The sequence below is a fragment of the Cryptotermes secundus genome, unplaced genomic scaffold, assembly GCF_002891405.2.
Source record: "Cryptotermes secundus unplaced genomic scaffold, Csec_1.0 scaffold334, whole genome shotgun sequence".
Classification (NCBI taxonomy): Eukaryota; Metazoa; Arthropoda; class Insecta; order Blattodea; family Kalotermitidae; genus Cryptotermes; species Cryptotermes secundus.
In genome coordinates, this window is record NW_019731573.1 from 36,913 (window position 1) to 61,555 (window position 24,643).

Sequence of the window (24,643 nt, forward strand, 5' to 3'; positions counted from 1 at the left end):
GGGGGGGGGCTCGGATTTCGCAACATGTCACACTATGATAAAATTATGCATTATTTGTGAGTATAATGTTATCTATCTACTTGAAGTAAGTGACGCGCATATTCACGTGTCTTTCTTACAAAGGAAAGGAATAAAGAATGTGCGTGTTCAAACGTTGTGATCCTCATGTTGGGATTCGCGTCACTGGTTTAGTAAAACATGTGTTTTTTTTTTTGCGTACGTGTTTCAGAAACAGACTAGATTTTGTTGTGTTGTGTTAATTTTTTTAATTCGCTTAGTGGGGGGTGGAGTTCAACTGGGTCCACTCGGCACGGCGGCCACTGACTGACCTATTGTAGCCTGCCCCGGGTGATTATGATGATGGAGAATTTGGTGGAATGAAGATTGGCAGGGGAAACCGAAGTACTCGGAGGATACCCGCCCTAGCGCCACTTTGTCCATCACAAATCACACTTGATCGAACCCGAGCCGCCGCGGTGGGATGCCAGCGACTAACCGCTTGAGCTATGGCGCGGCCGTCGTGTTGTGTTACTGCAAGTCACAATATTGAGGCATTTAAAGATGAAGGTAAAAGTATCTCTACGTAAGCATTGTACGTAAGCATTGCGCCATGATGTAAGGAGCAGCACAAATATAGCCTCAACATTCTTAACGTAGGCACTAGATACAGGTGAGTAATCGGCTACTAGTCCCAGCCGCTTTACCCCCGGGTAGGTAGCCCCAGGTACCGATTGTATAGCAGGCTAAATAGACGCTGTGAAGAAGATAGAAATCAATTGCCCCTGCCAGGAATAGCTCTACAGCCAGTCACACTATCGACCGAGATTTCCCGGCTCATGTACTGGTGAATGGCAGAATTGAAATCCTCTAAATTATCCCTATACCCAACTTTTGGCACTTGAAACCGTTGATTCTAAAGCACTAATGTACTTTCCTGTGTTCTCTATGTGTCCGGATGAAAGGCATTCAAAATAAATTATTATATGTCAGAAAGCATTTATTATACACATTTATGAGTTACGCCATTACGAAGAGAAACTATCAGTGTTCTTTCTAAGTATATAACTTTCTCAATAAATTTCAATATGGGGTCCCTTGGCGGCGCGACGAATATCCAGACGATATTCGACCACGTTCCACGTTGCTTGAAGCATGTTTGGTGTTACCGTAGCCACAGCGTCCCTTATGCATGCTTTTAGATGTTGAGGGTCGTTGAACTTAACCTGGTAGACAATGTTCTTCACGTAACCCCACAAGAAAACATCCAGTGGGGCTAAATCTAGCGACCTATGAGGCAAAGCACTTGGTCCACATCTGCCAGCCATATTTCTGTCCAGGTGATTCCTAACATGGTGGTAGAAATATGGCGACGCATGCGCGTGAGTTGGGCATGAAAAAACTTTTCAGAGTTTTCCATTCCGATGACATAAACCGGATACATGTAAGACAATTAGTTTCCAGATGTATTTTTTTATTTTGGATACATTTCATCCGAACACCCGGTAGTAATGGTGATGCTTGATATGATGGCAGTAGTGTGCGCCGAAAGGCGATGTATCCGCTGGTTGCAGCTAGTACTGAATCTGTCACTAGGTGGATCTTACAGCTCTCTCTGCTGTCAGCCGTCGTCATTTCCGACAAATGTGCTTTTTAAATAACTGGACTGTGGCGACGCCCCCTCAGTCGTGCAGCATGTAGCCTGCCGCAATACCGACTGCGCTATCAATCCAGTTTAAAATGTACACATATTGCATTATCTTTGATCAAAGTTCAAAATTAATTCTGTTTTTGTTCTTGTACGTGGTTCAGTCCAAAGTTCCCGAAATTTGAATTTTGCTCGCGAATGGTTATGAGTACATTCAAATACCGCTAGGTGTCTCCCCACACATCTTTCATGAATCAGTGTGGAAAGCGGCGTCGAGTTGAGTGGTTGGGTTTGTTGTTGGTGAACGTATTTCCATTGTTGGGTTTCCGTGAGTTTGCGGTTTTGTGATGGCTGACCTGAGAGAGCAGCGTGTCTGCATAATGTTTGGGAACACCGCTGCAGAAACGCACCAAATGTTGAAGCAAGCTTTTGGTGGCAACAGTTTAGGCCAGACACAAACTTACGACTGGTATAAGAGTTTCAAAAATGGCCGAACATCGACTGATGATGACTATCGTTCAGGACGGCCGTCAACTGGCACCACACCAGAAAATGTCGCGAAAGTTAGGGATCTGATTCTGCAAGATCGTAGACTGACCATCCAAGACCTCTGTAACACCTTTGGACTAAGTTATGGTACATGTCAACGAATTTTGTCAGAGGAACTGAAGATGAGGAGGATTGCGGTGAAGTTTGTGCCACGACTGCTGCAAAATGAACAGAAGCAGCATCGCTTGGAAGTCTGCAGGGAACTTCAAGAACAGCTTCAAGAGGATCCAAACTTTCTTTCGAAGGTTGTCACTGGTGAGGGAAGTTGGGTTTATGGCTACGGCCCTGAAAGTAAGCAGGAATGTCGCCATGGAAGGGCCCTTCTTCACCTCGGCCAAAAAAAGCTCGACAATTCAAGAGCAACATTAAGTTGATCTGTTTTTTTTTTATATTGACGGGATTGTTCATAAGGAGTTCGTCCCTCCTGGTCAGACAGTCAATAAAGAGTTCTGTCGCGATGTTCTAAGGCGTTTGAGGGAGGACATGAGGAGAAATCGTCCAGAGAAGAGGCGCAGGAACGTCTGGGTAGTCCACCATGACAACGCACGACCGCATACGGCTTACATTGTGCAGGAATTTTTGGCTAAAAACAAGATGGCAGTTGTTCCCCACCCACCGTACTCGCCAGGCTTAGATCCTTGCGACTTCTTTCTCTTCCCCACAAGATGAAAATCAAGTTGAAGGGGCGAAGATTTGATACAGGTGAGGAAATTAAAGCGGAAACGCAGACGGTACTAAACACCCTAACAAAGAAAGACTTCCGGGATGCATTTCAAAAGAGGCAGAAACGCTGGGATCGGTGTATGCGCTCCAAGGGGACTACTTTGAAGGTGATGGTGCAGAATAAGATCCAGTTAAGACGTAATAGTATTTATTAATATATTTCGGGAACTTTTGGATTGCACCACGTAGTTTAATGGCACTCAGCATACGAGAGCTGTGTGATGTTGAGTATAAATTATTTTATAAGTTGAATAATTTTTGTGTTTCTACAAAATTGTTAGGAGCTACATAAGAAATTCCCGAGAGATCGATCACCACTCTTATTGATATCCAAAATGGCAATTCGTTCAGTGGTTAATGGTGATGACACTAAAGTTTTCATCAATGATAGTAGTGAAACAAGTGAGGTAATGTGTGCTTGTTGTCATAAATTTAAAATAGAACTCAGATCAGCACAAAAAATTATTGAACTGCTACAAGAAGAGATAAACACACCCAATCGTACCGTAAGTACAGACTCGTGTTACTTCCACAGTTAGAACTTAAAAAAAAACCGGAATGGGTTCTTGTGTTCACGAATCTCCGCTGGAACATCTGGCTAACCTGACTTAGTTTATTCATGGTTTTTCACAGTACAACTAGGCAAATGTTTATTGGACTTAGTATCCCTAATCAGGTGACAAGCATGAAGACTTCTGAATACATTATTTACTAATCATCAGCCATTTGATACTATATAGTTTCCGCTATGAAGTGTGTTGTGAAATCATGAAAGGAAATGTGATTCAGGAGCAGTTTTGAATGTTATTAATAATCGGACACAACTTTCAGCGCCAGAAGAGATACTGTCCAGCATCAAGAATGAGCCAAATGACAGCAAATTGGAGCTACAGATAGCCCTCAAGAAAGCACGCAGACTGAAGCTGCAGGAGGCTGTTACAAAATCAAAGAACAGTATAGAAAAGTACATCACATTGGCCGATTTCCTTTTTAAACCTTCTCACAAATGTTTGGCTGTAGTAGGGGTCATTTCTCTTGATCAGTCAAGGCCATCTTCCCCTTACCTGTCTCTCTGCCTTTCCACCCTGAGACAAGGGAGGAGCCACCCTATGGATAGGTGGTGGGAGGTGATGAAATTGTCCCTCGCTACAGAATCCTGTGCCATGTTTAGTTCCTCCACAGTGTCTCCATATGTTCCAGTTATAAAATGTTGCACAGAACTTTGTAGTAAATTTCATTGTGATATTTCCTCTTTGGTTACTACACAAAACCATTACTGTGGAGAAACTGTGTTCTGATTTAACCTGAGGGCTATTCAGTTGTTTCTCTCACAGTTTGTTATGGTGGGCCTCAAACCAGTAAATCATATCATCATCCTTTCTTACTATGCTATGAACCAGAAGGTTGTGAGTTCAATTCCCAGTGAGGTAATTGGATTTTTAAATTGACCGAACCCTTCCAGCCATACTATGGGGTGGATTCAGCCTCTAACAGAAATGAGTACCAGGGATCGTCCTGGGGATAAAGGGCGACAGGAATGTAAGTTTGACGACCTCACTGCCATCTGTGAGCTGACTGCCGAGAAAATATGGAAGCCTCAACATCTCACATCCCTCTGGGCCTCCACGGCCTGTTGCAGGGATAGCTGTATCTTTCTTTTTACTATCATCCTTTCTCGTATTTTGGTTATTGAGACCTGTTATGGCCTTCTGTCAAATAGGTACCAGGGGCACTTTCCCCGGGTGTGGGAGGGCATGGAGCTGGCCACTCACCTCCATCTAGTATATAACTAATTAAGCATAGGGACAGATTTGCATTTGTGGATACTAAAAAACAGAATGCTGTATAGCTACATAATTTAGCTCTTTGTGATTTGTGATGTTTGTAGGTGGCAGAGTCAGTGTTGGAGAGAAACTTGGGAGGAAACACGGAAGGTGGTTTCATTGTGCTGAATGCTACCGCAGAATTCTGCTGTATGTTGGGTGACATCCCCACTTATGGTCTGGCTGGCAACAGGGATGAGGACCCTCAGGAACTACTTGTGAGTGAAATACAACCATCTGCAGATTTGGCTAGGGCTCTTTGATTTAGCATGTGTCAACACTGGATATAGTCCATTGCCCATCTACAGTTATTTACTGCAGCTGCAACACAATTTGAAAATATTTTAATTACAATTGAATTTCATGATAATGGATATATAAATTACTAAACTGAGTACAGAACTGGAAACATCCAATAAAAGATCCTAGAAATGAAAGCACTCATTATACAATAAGAATGTGATAATTTAAATGGTAGAACCTTTTTGTTCTTCTTGACAAATGGTGTCTTCTGGAATAAAATGCTGTATAAAGTGGTAAAGTCCATAAGCATTTTGAAGGAATGTCAGTTGACTTACAGGGTGTTACATCCCAGAAGATAGTGCCTTTCTTAATCTCCTTTGAAAGAATCTCAAATCCAGGCTTTTTTCTTATCTTTTTTTTCTTCCCTGTGTCATGGGCAAGACACAAGGGTAAAAGTGACACTACTAGGAATTACATGTGAAATTGAAATAGGGATGAATAAATAGCTCAGAACATGACTAAATGAAAAACCAATAAGTTCTTGTAATTTGATTCATTGCAAAGTGAATTGTTTTCTCTTAGGTTCATAATGTTAATCATCACAGTATTCTCACTGCAAACTCAGAATTAGTTTGGCAGGTGTACATTGCTTGGCAGAATGAGAGTATGTTTCTGTTAGAACTGTAACTTTAAAACATATTGTGATATTAAAAACATATATTTTGGCAAAGACGTTTCAAGATGATCAGTATACTCAGAAGCACTCTGTCTTCTGGGGTATCATCTGAATTTCCAGGGGAACATGTCACTTGAACCTTCAGGGTCAAAGAATAAGCCAAACAGGAAGCCAGCATGAAGCAGGTAGCAAGCTTGGCTTTGTTACCTCCCAGTGCTGGTTTCTTGCTTGGTTTATTCTTCAACCCTGAAGATGGAGGCGAGATATGTCTCCAAAATGTCTGTTGACTTTTGACGGCATTATATCCCAGATGACAGAGCTTTTCAAAACCCCTGCTGACAGAAGCTCAAATCCTACACAGTGTAGTCAGTACTTTACAGTGCAGTAATTTTTTGTATACAGTGGTTGGTGGGTAAGCAGTTCAGATTTCAGTCTACCTCAAGGCAATGAATTGATAATTTTTGGGCTGCGCATTTGCTTTTTGCTAATCTTGTACAAAATTTACATTACAGGACTTTGAGAGGGAAATGACTGAAGAGAAGAAACATCAGGAAGAAGGCAAAAGTGCAGCTTGGAATGAAGTTGAGATTGGTGAGTCACTAGCAGATTCTTTATGTACAACTTAGGCCTATTCAGATTAAGAGAACCTGACACTTTTGTATTGGTTTTCATTGTACATTTATATTTTAAGGATTTCAGAAATGCTGTACCATATTAATTGTATACTGCAGTTTTGTTAGGGGTTTTAATACTGTAACATGTTGCGCAACGGAGAACCCCTCCCTACCCAGCAGCAACGTGGCAACTCAGGCCACAGGTGCGTGGCAGTAACGTAGCGCTCCCTCCCTCCCCTCCGCGGTGACGTAACGCTCAATGCTACGTACCCGTAATCAACTTCCTACTGTGACGTGGAATGCAACAGGCACCACTGCTGCTATATAAGGGAACTGCACAGCAGCTACCAGTTAGTTGTAACCTGGCCATCGCCGAAGACAGTTCCGAGTTGTACTGTGACAGCCGCCGAGTTGTAAAGTAACAGTCACCAAGTCGAGTTGTAAAGTGACAGTCGCCGAGTTGTGTTATCAACAGTTCTCCAGTCAGCCGACTACTGTTGGAGTATAGCAGCCGTCGCGGAAAGAAGATCCGGACGTGTGTGTGATTGTGTAATTGGGAGCATGTGATACAGTGATACCTAGCTCCCCTACTGTCAACGTGTAGACTACTGAACACAGAGTGAACTGATTTGCGCATAGGGTTATAAATTGTGAAACCCCGCAACAGTGTTAACAGATTAATGTGATTAGGGTTTGTGAAGTGTGGAAACCCGTATCAGTGTTATAATTAATTGTAGCCGGTATTTGTAGATCGTTCAATAAACCAATTAACGATCTCTACAGCGTCTTCAGCAACGACAAACACGTTACAATACAATCACATTAATCACTACTGTTTACTATTAGTACTGTGAAGAGTTTTGTTACATAATGAATGTCATTCATGGAGAATGCCGTCTTCTTGGATGTGGCACTGTGTAGATATTGTGTAAACCTACGTTTTGGAGGAACATATCACCTCCAACTTCAGGGTATACTGTCCTACTGTCAGGTCGTACTGTACCTGCAACTTGTGCATTAAGTATTAATTTCATGCATATTAACTTGGTCCCACCGCTTTATGATGATTGGTTACTTTATTCTATCCCCATTCAACATGGACTTGAACCCATGCTCTCATGCATACAAGCCCTACCACTGAGCTAACGCTTGTCATGCTGGATCATCCATCCAATGCTTGTCATGACTACTGTATTCAGTACAGGTTAAACAGTTTGGTACATACAGTCTTGAGCTTTATACAAACCATATTATGTCGTGTAACACGACTGGTCTTGTAGTGATTTATTCTCCATTTATTCTGATCATAAAGTGGACTCTTCAAACAATCAGGCTCTGAGGATATTTGTAAATTCATTGCACATGTAATTTTATAGGCAAATTCAACCAGTAGATGTGTGGGTCTCAGGGATGGGGCAATGAACTTACCTTCTGAAGGTTCCATGTTCATGTCCACAGGGAATGTGGCTGCAGCATTTTATGCATCCAAGTGACAGCATTTTTACTTACCTCCATAAACACAACCAACATGCATTCTTTCAACATGCTACTGAATTTTAATGCTTTGGTGTTCTGAAGTATTCAAGATAGTTTTTAAAAAGGACAAGAATTTCCAGAATTTACTTCCAATCCAATTATTTTTTTAATGTTATTCCTTGAACACATTAAAAGTCTTAAATATTTTAAAATTATTTGTTAACTGTATTTACAATGTGACTCTTCTGGCAGAAGTTGTTTCGTATGTTCTCATTTACTGCGGCAGATGTTACATCGGTGAAACTAGCAGACCCCTAGAAGTACGCATTAAGGAGCACAAATATAATATGACACAGGGTTTGCTGGAAAAGTCTAAATTGGCCCAACATGCATACGAGGAAAATCACAAAATTCTTTGGAATGAAGCGAAGGCCTTGCAGATCGAACCCAATACCACATATAGAAAATACAAGGAATCAGCCCACATGTCTCTGCTGGACCATCCAATCAGTCAACCCAGTGTGGATATCTCTCCCATCTGGGCCCCTGTCATTACAGCAGAAATCAAGAGACTACAGCGACGTCAAGTGTAGTTGGTTTGGGTATCTATTTGTTTCATATGTTGGTACCACAAGGAGTATTGCTTCTCTTCCGGTATGATTTCATTCACGATATTTCTCTGGTGCTAAGACTCAAATTATGATATCTTCAATATTTCTTAGCTTCCACAGATGATTTTGTTGTGCTTGTATACCACAAGGAGTATTGCTTCTCTCCCGGTATGATTTCTTTCTCTGGTGCTAAGCCTCAAATTATGATAGCTTCAATATCTCTTAGCTCTCACAGATGGATTAAGTTGTGCTTCTTTTATGAATCCCTTCGGAAATTGGCATAGTTGTCCGGAGATAGGGGCTAGCTCTGTCTATTGGACCCAACTGAGTAGGTTTTACCTGAGGACGGGGACAGAATCCAGTTCCCGAAACGTTGTGTTTTTTAATAGAAATTAGACTGTTTTTTAGAATAGACAAGATGATGGATAATGTCCAGCAAAATATTAATTGTAACAATTTACCATCATCACAAACTTTTAGATCTTATTCTCATATACTTGATTTTATTTCCACTCTGTACATATTCTGAGTGCAGTGCTGCACTAAGCATAGGGACAACTTTATTTGTTTTTATTTCTTTATTGGTTGTATTTAAGCCATCAGCATTCAGTTGGGGTCATTCAATTCCAGTCATTCCTGACAGCACGGTGTAAAGCAGAAATATGTTTCGGCAAGGATGAAGGCTGAACAAGTTGGCTGCATTGTCATAGATGCATACAGTCTCAGGTAACCTTAAACTCTGTTCAGGACATTAATGTTCTGCCCATATTGATCTGCATTTTCCTGTGACAACGCAAGGCTCGTAGCAGATCAATCTCTCCTGCATCAGAGGAGTCGACTGACCTGTATTCATCTATCAAACAAAACCCTGGACAATGTGTGTAAAATTCTTATTTCGTCTTACATGTGTCATCTATATCTGTACAGACATCCTTAGGATGTACACAGAACAGGTTTTCCTAAAACATGAAGCAAAGGCATAATCAGCTCTGAAGAGTATTTATGAAAATAAATTACAAATATCCCACCCAGAAAGATCCAAATAGCCTCACATACATCAGAATGTTTATATTTGCTTCAGTGGATATAATTTTTGAATACAATGAATGTAAAATATCTTGCAACAATGTTAGTCGTAAACTGTCAAACATTCTATGGATTATGTTACACTTCAACAAAAGTGATTCATGAAGAAAGCAGTCTTCTGGGATTTGGCACCGTGTATATGTGGTGTTAACCGACGTTTCGGAGGAAAGTGATTCATATTACAAATATAAATCACTCCGTCCAATGTGACCATTAAGTTTTTTACTACATGAAAACTTAACACCCTTACATGTTTTGGTCTCTGTGGACCATCTTCAGAGGGCAAACATCACTACAAATAGGAAATCACCATCACATAAGTTGTTTAGACATAAAGTACGTACACTTATATGCTACAATGCATAGTACACAAAATAGAACATTTCACAAACACAGCAGTTTCCTGGGAATGTAAAGTTTTTAAAACATTATATAACATTTCTTGATGCTAATTAAACAATTTTTTTTTGTATTGTCAATAATTAAAATTCATAAACCATTCAGGCTCGTGTTCGTCCTCCCATCGTCCCTCTTGTATGGGGCAGATATTGTGCCACCTGGCTATCTTGATGTGGAGGTTCTTTATATCGTCCAGGGTTTGCTCATGGCTGCTGTGCTGTGAAAACATGAGACCGAAACATGTAAGGGTGTTAAGTTTTCATATAGTAAAAAATTTAATGGTCACATTGGACGGAGTGATTTATATTTGTAATTGTTAGTGTGACGGACCAGAATGAAACAAATCAAACTGAGTCATATTGCTTTCACTATGCTGCAACCCATTTGTCTTTACCATAGCCAAGTTATGGCAGTCATACTTCCATAAACTTGTAATAGAGAATTCTACATCAATATGATGCCTAAACTGCCCACTATGGCTTTTTGGATTACTGAGGAATTAGCTGCCAAGAAATTTCTAACTGTATCAATCAGAGAAATGTCTTAACATCTCTTCACCAACCCCCAAAGCTGCAGCAGTTCCTATTCAATTTATACTTACAATTACCTCTGCAATCAGACAGCAACTTACGTATCTTACAGAGACATTCTGAGTACCATGTTTGATTTGATGTTTTCACGGCAATGTCTATAATGAGTTCAGGGTCCTGCATTGTAGCAACGTGCAATTTGGAGATGGCCCAATGTTTAGGAAGAATATGTCACCTCCAAAACGCAGGGCTCTCTCAAAACTACATGTTGCTACAACTCAGAATGCTGTACTCTTCATTCCAAGTACCAGCCGTAGCCTCCTCACTGTCACCATGCAATTCAGAAGTATCGACAAACGCAGAACATGCAACTCTCAGTTCTCAATTCCTACACCTAACTCCCATGTCAATTCAAAACCAACTGTTATCTACTCATGACTGTGTATTCCCTGTACGTGCAATTACAATGTATACTCTCTAAGCGAACAAGTCTTCGGCTAGGATCTTCCATAGGAACATGGCTGTAACCACGAAGATTTCAGTCTTCTGGGATGTGACACCATGTAGTCTGGTAGAATGTTACCAACATTTCTGAGGAATGTGAGACCTCCATCTTCAGGGTCTTCTCGCTTTGCATGTTCCTCCAAAGTGATGGTAACATTCTACCAGTCTTCATGGCCTCACATCTAAGAAGACAACAGTTTTTCAAGTTACCAGGTGTTTAGAAAAGCCCACTGTCAATCCAAATTGTCACATGCTGATACTGTATGCAGATATGAGAGCCACAGTTTACAGGATGAGATCTGGGAAAGCGATATCATTGGCTGTACTTTATTCAATAAAAACTAGCAAAAGAGAGGTAAGGTGCAAGCATAGAGAGTCCATTTTACATATACACAAAAACTTTACCAAACGTTTGTAACTTCTAACATTTCTGTAAGACATGCATGAAAGTGATTTAGACCAACCAAAGTGGAAGCTGATATAATGCTTTAGACAGGTTTCATTATGGAACTCCCATATCACACTCCATCAAAATGCATGTTGCCTGCAAGAACTGCAACATACAACAATGGGAATTGAGACACAGTTCTGCCACAGAAAATGCTAAATTTTCTGAGCTACGAATATCAGCTTTGTCATGCTATCATTACACACACTAGCAGTATTAATGACTTGGGTGTTTTCTTTGATTCAAAGCTACATTTTCACACACATGTTAATTACATATTTTCTGAATTCATAATGCTTTTAGGCGTTATTCACTCCATTACCTACAGATTTTCCTCCCTGGAGTGTGTGTATGTACTATACTTTACTTTAGTTAGGTCCAAGTTGGAATATGTCTCGGTAGTTTGGAACTCCATCAATTGGCGGCCTGGGTTCAATCCCAGGGTAACTATGACTTTCTTAGGTCACATGTTACAGGTGGTAATGATGCCATCCTCAATGAGGTTGGTCGAACCACGGCTGTGTCTTTGGTGGGGACATATCATGGACCAGGGATGTGTTGGGACACCTCCTCATGGTCCCACTGGGCAACGACAGTCTTGGGGTCTGGATCAGTATGACCTACCAGGCTGGTGGCAAAGTTCCCATAAAGGGCAATGGCATTATAACCGGAGCCTCCCGTGTGGTGGCATAATGACTCTTGGGTATCACTATGGTGTACCCGGGACAAATGCAGGAGAGCACTCCTATGGGGGTAGCTTTGGATATTTGAGTTGTCTCCCTAGAGTACCAATATGGTGCCGCAAGCCTTAGGGCTCAACACTCTAAAATGGTCTGACCAACCCATGTGGAGGGGTGGGAATGGAGGAGCTCATGAGCCACCCCCAGCGGTGACTCTCTCAGGTAGGTTGCCCTGGTTGCAACCTCATGACTAACTGGTGTCACACTCCCATTAATCATCTGGGATACCCCCCCCAAACAGGCACTCTTGGTCCTGGAGGCTTGTGAGGATTTCATTGACAACAGGACCAAACCACCTAAGCCAAGGTGTGAGGCATCGTGCTGAGGGCTGCATGGCAATGGGGCGGAAATTAGCCAGTGTCTTGATTGATCCCCTCGGGGCACCTGGCAGCACCCCATTTTATTTATGCCTTCCACCCATATGGGGCGCTGTGGGTGGTGACCTTATAAATTCCTATGACTCGTGGGACCAAAATGAAAGAAAACAAACAAAAAACCGGTCGTAAAGACCTTAAACTGAAGAGGGACCCCCCTCCAAGGGTATCCCTATGAGAAATGCTTCAGCAGGGGGCTGGAAGCTCTCGTGAACCACTAAGGGACCCAGGTGCAACCAGTGAACCTGCTATTGAATTTTCAGCCAAAGGCAGAGATGAACCAGTGGTACTAAACCTACCTGAGGTAAAACCAAAAAGTTCTCTCTTGGGAGTCAGTAGTACTGACATACCACTGCAAGGGGCTAGTACCTATAGCACACCTGCAGCAGGAGAAGGATTGGGACACCTAGTCTCTGGAGTAGGTGGACCCCGTCTAGTGAAAGAAGCCTTGTCTGGATGTGCTAGATGGAAGTTGGAAAAGGCAAGAGCTAGGGCAAGCAAAGCAGGAACTGGAGAGAGTCAGCAACCAGGAAATGCAGGCTCGTCCAAGCAGGGATAAACCCCCACCGGTACCTTTAAGAGGCCAAGGTAGGAGGGCAGTACCCCTACAGAAACGGCCAGAACTCCAAAAAGGCTCTGGGAATTACAAGGAGGCTCTGACCAATATAAAGGTAGCTATCTTCAAGGAAGCTTATCCTGAGGATAAGCTTACCGAAGATGACCAGAATTCCATTCTAGAAGCACTGGGGGAAGTGTTACACAGGACTCCAAAGGGAGAACTACCACACCTGAAATCCTACAGACTAATGGGAGGTGCACTTATTTATGCATGCGCCAACCAACAGTCTTGTCTGCTGCTCGCCAAAGCCATTGACAAACACAGGCTGAAATCAGGGGCCAGGCTGAAGGCTACTGATGCCAGGAACATGCCCAAGCCTGTTAAAGTGGCTCTCCGGACTACGGACAAAGTTGCCCAGAATCATGAAGAGCTGCTGACATGGACTGCAGACCTCAATCCACGACTTGATACTGAGAACTGGAGGGTACTCAATAAGCAATCTGAGTTCAAAGACCATAGGCTTATCTTATCATAGACCGGGACTCTTATACTATGATACAGAGGGCCGGTTACAAAATATTCACAGGAATCTCACAGTGGACTGTTAAGGTGCTGAATGATCCTGAAGTTCAGCACTGGGCAGAACCTGTGTCAGATACAGTGTCTTCTAACTCGGTCTCTGAGGGGGAGGGGGACAAGATACCCATTCCTTTGGATGACCAAAGCAAAGCGAATCAGGGGACCCTTCCCACGGAACCCAGTCCAAGAATGGGGAGGGACATAAGATGGAAATTGACCCCCCCCCCAATTAGAAGAGATCACTAATCCAACACACACTTAATACATCCATACATACACACACAAGATTTCTTCAGATTAACCTACACCACAGCAACTCTGTGTCAGCAACTAGCTGTGGGTAAGGCAGATATGGCACTTATTCAGGAACCCTTGTTATACAAGGTTCAAATAAGGGGCTTAACTAACACAGGGGGAACAGTTTACTCTGCTGTACCCAATAACAATGCAAGATCCTGTGTTTATATCAGGAATCATGTTAATGCCTTGCCTTTGCTGGAGCTGTTCTAGGGATGCAACAGCGGTAAGGATAACATACACATATCGAGGAGGCAGCAGGGAGCTGATTATTGCTTTAGTCTACCTTCCATATGACTCGGATGAACCACCACCAGCTAAGGAAATGAGGGACATCATAGATTACTGCTTTAGCAGGAAAAAGCAACTCACCATTGGATATGATGCCAATACGCACCACATCTTATGGGAAAGCACCGGCACTAATCCAAGGGGAGAGAGCCTTATGGAATTTCTGGTGAGTTCGAACCTGAATATTCTAAACCATGGTAACAAACCTACCTTTGTAGTTTGCAATAGGAAGGAGGTTATTGCTTTGACACTAAGGACAAATAACATAGGATACCTGGTAAGTAATTTGCATGTATCTGATGAGCCGTCTTTATCGGAACACAGATACATATGCTTTCAAATAGGTAACATAATAACACAAGTTTCCTTCAGGAATCCCAGGAGAACCAATTGGGAGTTGTACAAGGACGACCTAAAGGTGAACCTGTAATGTTATATTTTAGCGTCCTGTTGCACTGATTTATGTCCATGATTTATTCTGACAGTCTTACCTGAGTTATACCTGAGTATAACACACGCAGTCACAGGAGCAAGACACAACACAAAGCACAATACACACATGAAAGTAGGAAGAATACTCCGATAGAAGAAGATAGGTGTGACTCGCGTATTGAGATACGACATAAGGATGACAAATCCTGAACAGTTTTAATGTTTTTAATATTTAAAATTTATCAATATATATGACGAATATATATTTTTGTTATTTTAGTATATAGACAACAGGGCATGCAATGCAGTAGTTCGACATACATCGAAAAGCACCTGAAGATGGCACTTTAGTGTCGAAAAATGTAGTGCAAGAGAGAAGAGTAAGGTGAATAAATGTATGCACTGTAAGACGGTCAGAATAAATCATGAACATGAGACTCCNGAACCTATAGGTTATTTCGCGGAAATACACACACAATAAGGGACATAGCTCGATCTGTTGACCAGTTGCAATGGGCCGTCATCTTGTCCTGTTATCATAATTGTCCAGCCAANACCTAAAGGTGAACCTGTAATGTTATATTTTAGCGTCCTGTTGCACTGATTTATGTCCATGATTTATTCTGACAGTCTTACCTGACAGGGCAATGGGACAGCTATAAGGAAACCCTCACCTGTTACAATAAAGAAATAAGGAAAGCCAAATAATCTTCATGGAGGAGATACTGCCAGATCAACGATGTACCAGGCAATGCCAGACTCATGAGGGTCATGGCAAAACAGGCGACCAATAAGGTCAGCTCTATCAAGCTGCCTGATGGCAAGTATACCCAAACTGGAGAAGAAACACTGAAGGAACTGTTCAGAGTTCACTTCCCAGATTCAAAGTTGATTAACGATTTAGTTGATGAGTGGGGCCAGCAGAACCTGGACGTATGTGGATACATAACGAACAGGGGAGACTGGAATCTGGTTGGTTGGGTAATCAATCAATCAAATACAGATGGGCGTTAGGTACCTTCAAACCATTTAAGACTGTGGGAACCGATGGTATTGTACCGGCACTTCTGCAGCAAGGGGTGGAACATTTAGTCCCACACCTATGCCACATATTTAGAGCCTGCAAGGCGTATGGGTTTATCCCTGCAGCCTGGAGGCAAGTCAAAGTGACATTTATTCCGAAGCCCGGGAAACTTGATTATACCGAGGCTAAAGCTTATCGTCCTATTAACCTATCATCTTTCCTTTAGAAAACGATGGAGAAAGTGGTAGGTAGACATATTAGGGATGGTGCATTGAAAATTCATCCTCTGCGCTGAAATCAACATGTTTACCAAATAGGTAAATCTACTGAAATTGCATTGCATAATGCAGTAACACGCATAGAAAATGCTACTGAACCCAAGGATATTGCTCTTGGAGCATTCCTTGACATAGAGGGAGCCTTTGACAGAACCTCCTTTGATACAATAAAACAGGCTGCTGAAAGGCATGGCATTGAGCCCGCAATATGCAGATGGAGCTGTGCCATGCTGGAAAGCTGGAATATAAGTCCTACATTGTCTGGAGAGATCCTGAGAGCGTCTGCAGCGAGAAGGGGTCCGCAGGGGCGCGTTCTTTCACCTCTCCTGTGGAGCCTGGTCGTGGATGATCTTCTTTGGGAGCTCAGCAGTGCAGGCGACTTCACAGTGGGATATGCTGATGTATAGCAATCCTAATTAATGGGAACAGCCCTGTATACAGCTCAACAGTGCAGGCCACTTCATAGTAGGATATGCTGATGGTTTTTTTTTCATTGGTGCTAGAGCCCTCATTTGGGCCTAGGCCTACCTCCATGAAACTCTCCGTTCTCTTCGGTTTTACTAGATCTTAGACATATGGTAGGACTCCTTGGGCAGGTGATCAGCTTGTCGCAAGGCCTCTACCTGTACACAAACACAGAAAAACAAACACAAACATCCATGCCCTGAGTGGGATTCGAATCCACGATCCCGGCTTCCGAGTGAGCGAAGACAGTGCATACCTTACACCGCTCGGCTACTGTATCAGAGATCATACAAACAGCCCTGTATACAGTTCAACAGAGGTGCAAAAGGACAAACTTGTCTATCAATCCAAAGAAGATGGTGATTGTACCCTCTACTATGAAGAGGGATATAAAAGGGCTCAAAGAACCAATCCTCTTCAGTAAAGCGATCCGGCTATCCAGTGAAGTCAAGTACCTTGGATTAACATTAGACACGGGGCTGACATGAAAAAAAACAGCTGGATAAGGCTATTAATAAGGCTTATAAAGTCTTCTGGACATGCAGAGGCACGTTTGGAAAGACTTGGGGACTGACATCAAAGGTGGTATATTGGATATACACTGCAGTGGTAAGACCCATAATCACCTATGCCACCACTATATGGTGGCCTAGAGTCAAACTCAAGACAAGTCAGGCAGAAATTAGCAAACTGCAAAGGACAGCCTGCTTGGGAATTAAGGGAGCAATGAGAACAGCTCCAACAGCTGCAATGGAAATCCTACTAGGACTCTCTCCACTTCATTTGCAGATGGAAGCAGAGGCCAAGTTAGGAAATTAGAGATTATGTTGCAAAGATCAATGGACACCTAAATTCAAAGGTTTTGGTCATGCATACATGACTTTGGACATGAAAAAAGAACCCATCATACAGCTGGGATCTGATAAAATGATACTGAAACACATTTATGATAGACCCTTCATGATCAGATCTCCTGATAGAAGTGAATGGAAAGAGGGATTTCAACATGATAGAAAGGGGGGACTAATCTGGTATACAGATGGCTCCAAGACAAATAAGACACTGGAGCTGGGGTGTATTGTGATGGAACAAGGCTGAAGCATATCTTCAGCCTTGGTCAGTACACAACAGTATTCCAGGCAGAGGTGTATGCCATTAAGGCATGCACAGTTGAGAATTTATATAGGAACTATAGATATATAGGAACATCCATATTCTATCTGACAGTCAAGCTGCAATTAAAGCACTTGGCACACACCAAAACACTTCAAAATTGGTTTGGAACTGCCACCAATCCCTCATGCAACTGGTCAGACATAACAGAGTACAACTGATATGGGCGCCAGGTCATGAGGGTACTGTAGGGAATGAAACCACAGTTCAACTGGCAAGAACAGGATATGAACAGCCGTTCATAGGACCCTAACTAGCTTGTGGCACCTCAATTGGAGTTGCCAAGAAAGCAATCAGGGTGTTCTCTTCAGCCATCGTCACTCCAGGTTTCTCCTTCGCGGCGGCACTCCGAGGCAGTACAGCAGAGCAGCAACAGCACCCTCAGGAAAACCATGTTCCGGTGGCTCCAGCCACAACAAAGAAGCAGATTGTACCGGCCCCTGCACTGCAGAAAGAAACAGGTCAGTCAGTTCAGGCTACTCATGTAAACGGTCAGTCTCTCGACAATAAGTTGAGAGTAGTGACTGTAGTACAGCAGATTATGACAGAGGTCAGTGGTGCAGTGTCCGAGGAGGACAAAATAATGGCCATTACCAAAATTGTTCTAAACCTTATGAAACAAAATGGCCACTACAGTTCTTAGGCTCCTCAAAGTCATAGCATTTAATGCGAACGGCATTGGGAGGCAGCGCTATGAGCTCAGTAAACAGCTGCAAGACCTACACATAGATGTGGCCCTGTTTTCAGAGACACATCTGAAACCTCATGAGAGGTTCTTTATTCCAAATTACCACTTTTATAAAATCGACCGCCACTCAGGCAGAAAGGGCGGAACTGCCGTTGCAGTAAGAAAAGGCATTCCCCATAACCATGTCGACCTACCACCCCTTGTTTCAGTAGAAGCGACAGGGGTCTGCATACCATTGGCAATAGTGAAGTACTGCTTGCGGCTGTTTATAAATCTCCAGGCAGAGCCTGGAGTGATACTGACATCACTGAGCTATTAAGCTTTAGACGTAAGACTATTTTGGCAGGTGATCTGAATGCTAAGCACCCATTTTGGAATAGCAGAGTTTCAAACCCCTCAGGCTTGAAACTCGTCGATTTATTTGATAAGAGTGATATTGAAATCTCAGCGGCACAGTGCCCCACTCATTATTCCCTTGCAGGAAATGGTGACGTGTTAAGCCGGGTCCAGACTTGTTGCGTATTCCCGTATTGTATCTCCGTATTGTATCAGTGTGGACAGTACCCGTATCATCCTTCCGTTGGAAAATGATACGCAACGGGCTGTTCGCTCGCTTGGCGGTCTTTTCCCGTCGCATTAAAGGGACGACTCGGGTTGCAGTGGTGCCAGTCTGGACATGTAGGCGGCTGCATCGCGCTTTGCTTATCAGCTCCAGACAGTTGGAGTGTAGTAATCACCAGTGTGCGTTCTTCTGTTTGTGATTCTCTGTTTATATACTCTGAATGGAGTGGGGTGGAGATACGCAACAAGTCTGGACGCAAAATTTTGTCGCGTTGCATCGGACGATACGCAACGGAGATATGATACAGGAATACGCAACAAGTCTGGACCCGGCTTTAGACACTGTGATTCACAAAAATTTCAGAGTATCTGATCTCATCGTCTCTGATATTTTGGATTCAGATCACCTACCAATAATATTCCACATACTGGATCACGTTAAAATTAGGAATCTTTCGGAACCCATTGAAAAATTTACAGATTGGGAGCGGTTTCAAAGCCTCGCCTCTGAGTTAATATCACCTAAACTAGAAATTAATTCGGGGGTAGAAGCCGATAAAGCGGCACGCGACTTTGCAGCCTCTATTGCTTCGGCATATAGGCTGTCGACAAGTAAAGTTACCCTTTCGGACATAAACAACGATNAACGATCTACCTGGTCTAGATCGTTTGATAAAATACAAGCATAGGCTAAGAAACTTGTGGCAAAAAACCAGGGATCCAGCGTGTAAAACGGCAGTCAATTGGGTCACAAAATCAATCAGACGAATGACCCGAAAAAGGGCACTTGAACGGTGGGAAACAAAAATAGGTAACGCTGAAGTCACGCCTCAGGGTATATGGCCCATTGCGAAATTGCCGACTCTTTGGAATTTCATTTCACCCCGCATGATCTGTGCGACGATAACCATGAACGGCGGGTGGAGGCTAGAGTACAAGCTCTGCTAGAAACCGTAGACGAAAACCCCCCTCAAAGGATCAGGCCATGTGACGTACAGAAATTAATAAAATCTCTGAAATTAAAAAAGGTCTGCGGAATTGAGGGCATCCCAAATGAATGCCTCAGGCACCTTCCAAGGCGACCACTGGTTCATCTAACCCATTTATTTAATCATTGCTTTCGGCTTTCTCATTTTCCAAGTACTTGGAAGGAAGCAAAAGTAATAACTTTACCCAAACCCGGTAAAGACCCGAAATTCCCACAAAATTTACGTCCGATCAGCTTCCTGTCCACGACAGGAAAATTATTCGAAAAAGCAAATTTGAATTTCCTCCAAAAACATATTGAAGAAAGAGGCCTACTCAACGCAAGCCAGTTTGGTTTTCGTGCACGTCACAACACGACATTGCAATGTATGAGGCTGGCGGACCACGTGACCCTTAATTTCAACAATAAAATGTCTACGGCGGCGGTGTTCTTGGACATCGAAAAAGCCTTTGATACCACGTGGCACTCAGGCTTGCTGTATAAGTTATCAAAATTGGAATTCTCTAACTCTTTGACCATACTTATTGGGTCCTTTCTTTCTAAACGTAAATTCAGGGTCTCGGTTGAAGGCGAAATGTCAACGCCAAGAGAAATGCAAGCAGTGGTGCCACAAGGTTCTGTCCTTTCCCCTACACTTTTCAATTTATATGTAAATGATGCCCCCCAAACACACGGTGTTCACCTGGCCCTCTTTGCGGACGACACCTTTCTATATGCGACAGATCGCAAAGAGGGTNGGAAAAAAAAGGCATAATCTGCTGTACCTAGTCTGGACTAACAGAGGCCTTGTATATATTGTACATTGAAGCAAGGAATAAGTGTGTATATGTAAATATATGTAAATACAGACAGTGGACTTATTAATACAGACTGACTGGCAAATGACAAACCCGACCTCTCGTCAGAGAGGGCGCTCCACATAGACAAGACAGTAACTTTCATTCAAAGGAAATATCTGGTCATGAGCCCCCGCTGGGGTTCGACACCAAGACAGACAGACTGACTGGCCGTCAGTTGCAGCATGACTCTGACTCTGACTCTGACCAGCAGCATCAGTCGACATCAGCCAGCACAGTTCGTCCTCAGCGCACGGTCTTCGGAGTCTTCGGCTCTGCACTGCACCAGGAATGGCCGCCTCGACTCTCCGACGGCATGCCCGACTCACTGGGCTGCCTCAGCTCTCAGGCGGTCATGCCCAACTCACTGGGCATCTGGCGTAGCTACTGCCTCTCCACTCCAGCGACCACGCTCCACAACCTGACTTCCACCAGCAACCACGCTGTGCGACCAAGCAACTTCCAGCAACTGCCGCACTGTCACCAGGCAACTTCCGGCAACTGCTGCACTGCGGCTAGACAACCAACTCAGCTGCAGCGACAGCATTAGTCCACGCACCGCAACCAACATCTGTCTCTACTGGCATACGTAGCGCTACTTCACCGGCCAAACGTCCCAGCAGCCAACGGTCCTTTTCAGGACCTACAAACTTTTCCGAAGAAGTGGGTTGTCATTGGAGTAATGACAAATCCCCACAAACTTATGCAATCTGAGATGCATGGGATAGTGAATACTGCAGTCTTCTGGTGTGTGATGGTCTGTAGCTTGTTAAATACCAATATGACAGAAGTATTAAATTGTGTAACCTATGTAGGATTATCAATAGGAACACTATACTGGAGACCTTACTGTTCACACAGGAAATTTCTTCTGTAAGCTTATGTTTTTTGTACCCCAAAAAGTTAATTTACAGAGAATCTAGCACTATACAAGGTGAAAATAAAGACTGGTACAAAGAATAACCAACAATGTTATGATGATATCAGACCAATACATTTCAACTTTAAGTCATATTCTCCTATCTGATAATTATAGTTAAAATATCCCTGTTACATGTACTTATTAATGCAACTATATATTACATATATGTGTGTGTGTGTGTGTGTTCTGCCTGAGGAGGTAGTTTCAACTGCGTTTCAATGAATGTTTGAATTATGTGACTGTACTGAACTTCACAGAACATCATTAATCAGTTAATTACTGTACATACATACATACATATGTATGTCACTCATACATTTAATTATGAAACCTTTGGGTTTTTAGCTCAGGATATTTTTTTAATAAATGCCCTGTTTTTTTTCTTTTAACTATTAAGGGAGGCTTCGTTTTCCATTTGAACTGTTTAGTTCATACAAACAAAAGTACCCATTCATGGTCCAGGACATGGTAAATTTTGTTGTCAATGTCACAATATGTAGCAGCCAAAATTACATAGAAAGGATAACAGTCAAATAACACAAAAATATTGTAACATGATTTGCTACTGAAGACGCCGTTCAGATTGTTAATTGGTTTATTTAACAACCTACAAGTCGTAACTACAAATACTTACAACACTGTTGTGGGTTTAGACAATTTACAAACCCCACACAATAATCTGTTCACTCTATCTTCAATGGTCTTCACTTATTCACAGTACAATATGGGAACTATACCAGTGTCACTGTATTACACACTCCCAATAACTTCTCACACTATTGCGTCTAATCACATGTACAATCAGACAAACAGAATTTCATATAACTTATTTGGACTAAATTTCTAAAGTCTTAACAGTGTTCTGGTTAAGATGAACTGAGGTATTCCTTTACACATAAATGTCTATTCCTTTTGTTTCAAATTAACTAAAACGCTTTCTTACACAGTGACAAAAATTATGAATATTCATTTGTTTCCATAAATTACAGAGGAATGTCAACTAAATTAAGAATAATATGCATTACCTGTCAACATTTTTCAGCTTCACATATGGCGGTATTGAAAGAATGTTTCTTGAAGTAGATGTCTTGGAAGTAGGAATTCATGTTCAGACATGAAGCACTAAAATGGTACGTCTGAGACACATCTGGAATCACACACTGTCTGCCTTTCCGAACCTCAGGTAGCCGCATCTACATATCCCAGTTCCACATCTGGACATGTAACACAAAACATAATTCTTACACTGGCATTATGATTAAGAAAGTTATTCGATCCCAAAAATGTAATCCAGGCAACTGAGATAAAATTATAGCTAAAATTTTATCTCACTAAAATATTAATAGTTGTTCTTGGAAGAATTTATAGAACTCTCTTAATTTAAGTATGATATTGTGATTTTCAGCAGATTACAGAACATCAAAAACTGGACACTGTGGAGAGGTCGACCCCCTCCAAAACGGAAAAGGAAACAAGGAATAGAGGAGGAACCTGTAATGTAGAAACACCAGCCTCCCCGGCATGAATGGACAATGAAAGTATGAGTGAATGTGATACAACAGATCGATGAACGCTGGACCATGGAACTGCTCGAGACAAGCATTTTTAAAAAAGGGGAGCGGAGGTAGCGCGCCAAAGATGAACACCAGAGAAGAGAAAAAGGAACGGAGATGTATCGTTAGGCTGTTCAGGACGAACAACCTTTAGAAGGGAGCAGTGTGACGTATTTGCGCTATGCAGGACACCACCCCTCCAGCGGTGACATAACAGCATCGGAGCAACTGCCACTGCTACGGTAACAGGCCAATCAACACTCCGTCCCCTCCCCCGCGGTAACGTAATAAGGGACACCACGGTTACTACACAGCAATAAACAACTATCGGCAACGTTCCAGCAACGTCTGTAAACACTGAGTTTATGCAACAGTGAAGCGATGTGGGTTTTCCGTTTGCCGACTCCAACTGCTACAACATATTTATCACGAGTGACCAGTTAATTACAAATAATTCCAAGCCTCAAATTGTTGAAACTGCATTCTCCAGTTGCTAAGAGTTCCCCATCCAAACAACAACAGACGTAACAATGAAAACAAGAAAAATGACAACAAATACAATAAAAAGCAACACAAAGATTACAACAATGAGAGCATAAATATATGCATCATGAAGTCCAGAAGCTTGAGGACTTCTGAGCTATAAAGTGGTACCAACTTCTTGGGAAGAAATCAGTAACCTGCAGTTTCACTTAGACCATGAAGATGAAGGCAGCAGATTCTCCCCAAATGCTGATACCTATGTATTGAATGATCAAGTGTCATAACCCAGAGATCTGTGGGAACATCCCACATAGTAACAGGTATAGAACATCGACAATCCCACAGATCCATAATCTTCATATTTACTGTAATGCCGCTAAGGTTACGTACATGTAGATATAGTTTTGGGGTAAAATTTGAATATTAGTAGCTAGACTATAAGATTAAGAAGTAGCCATGATGAAACGGACCAGGAAGTTTAGGTCTACAAAGAATTGTAACAGGGAATGCCTGAGTCATTAGAATGCTAACCCGGCAGTGTAATAGCGCTGACATTGAGGAAGGAGCTATATGAAGTGGGTCATAAACACTATGGCAGGAGGAAAACGCTGAGTCAGAGGAGGCTGTAGACCCGAAAGAGTCAACCCCTTCTCGATGGGCAACCAATGAGGGAAGCCAAAATCACGTCAGAATGGGCAGGCAACCTACCCGGAACTCAAAGAATCAGCAAAGAGAGGTTATATAAACCCTAGAAGACTTAATAAAAAAACCTTTTGCCTTTAGACTTTTGATGGATATTAAGTAACTTAGAGTTCAGGGGAGGCTATGGCCGTGACTGTGCGCTGGTTGGTGATGGCGAGCATCTGTTTCCTCATCTCAAGTAAGTGAAACCAACTTCATATAGCCATGAACATTAAACATGTATTTTAAAATAACGTCCGCACACGCGGACTGTGCGACACCACATGGCGTCATTCGTACCGCTGCCTTTATATCTGCGACGACATACGGTGTCTTTAGTCGTTTAAAGGTTAAGTGATAATTGTAAAGTGTAAAACCACAGGGAAAGATAG

The 24,643-nt window shown here is 42.5% G+C and overlaps 1 protein-coding gene across 2 annotated transcripts; it reads left to right on the forward strand.

The window, feature by feature from the left end:
* Positions 1-13,876: 13,876 nt before the first annotated feature.
* LOC111867116 lies at positions 13,877-24,190 on the forward strand. 2 transcript variants are annotated; one of them, XM_023856650.2, is made up of 2 exons: positions 13,877-14,333; positions 22,940-24,190. In XM_023856650.2, exons 1-2 carry the CDS (start codon positions 14,025-14,027, stop codon positions 23,057-23,059), a joined length of 429 nt encoding a protein of 142 aa, XP_023712418.1. In that variant the 5' UTR covers positions 13,877-14,024; the 3' UTR covers positions 23,060-24,190. The 2 variants fall into 2 exon arrangements, with proteins under 2 accessions (XP_023712418.1, XP_023712419.1); XM_023856651.2 differs by having other exon boundaries at positions 22,943-24,190.
* The last annotated feature ends 453 nt before the right edge of the window (positions 24,191-24,643 follow it).

Excerpts from the sequence above, each read along its gene's own strand:
- LOC111867116 (XM_023856650.2), top strand. The coding sequence starts at position 14,025 with ATGCAAGATCCTGTGTTTATATCAGGAATCATGTTAATGCCTTGCCTT. Across the intron at positions 14,334-22,939 it reads AGAGCCTTATGGAATTTCTG|CAGATTACAGAACATCAAAA; the intron begins GTGAGTTCGAAC and ends TGTGATTTTCAG.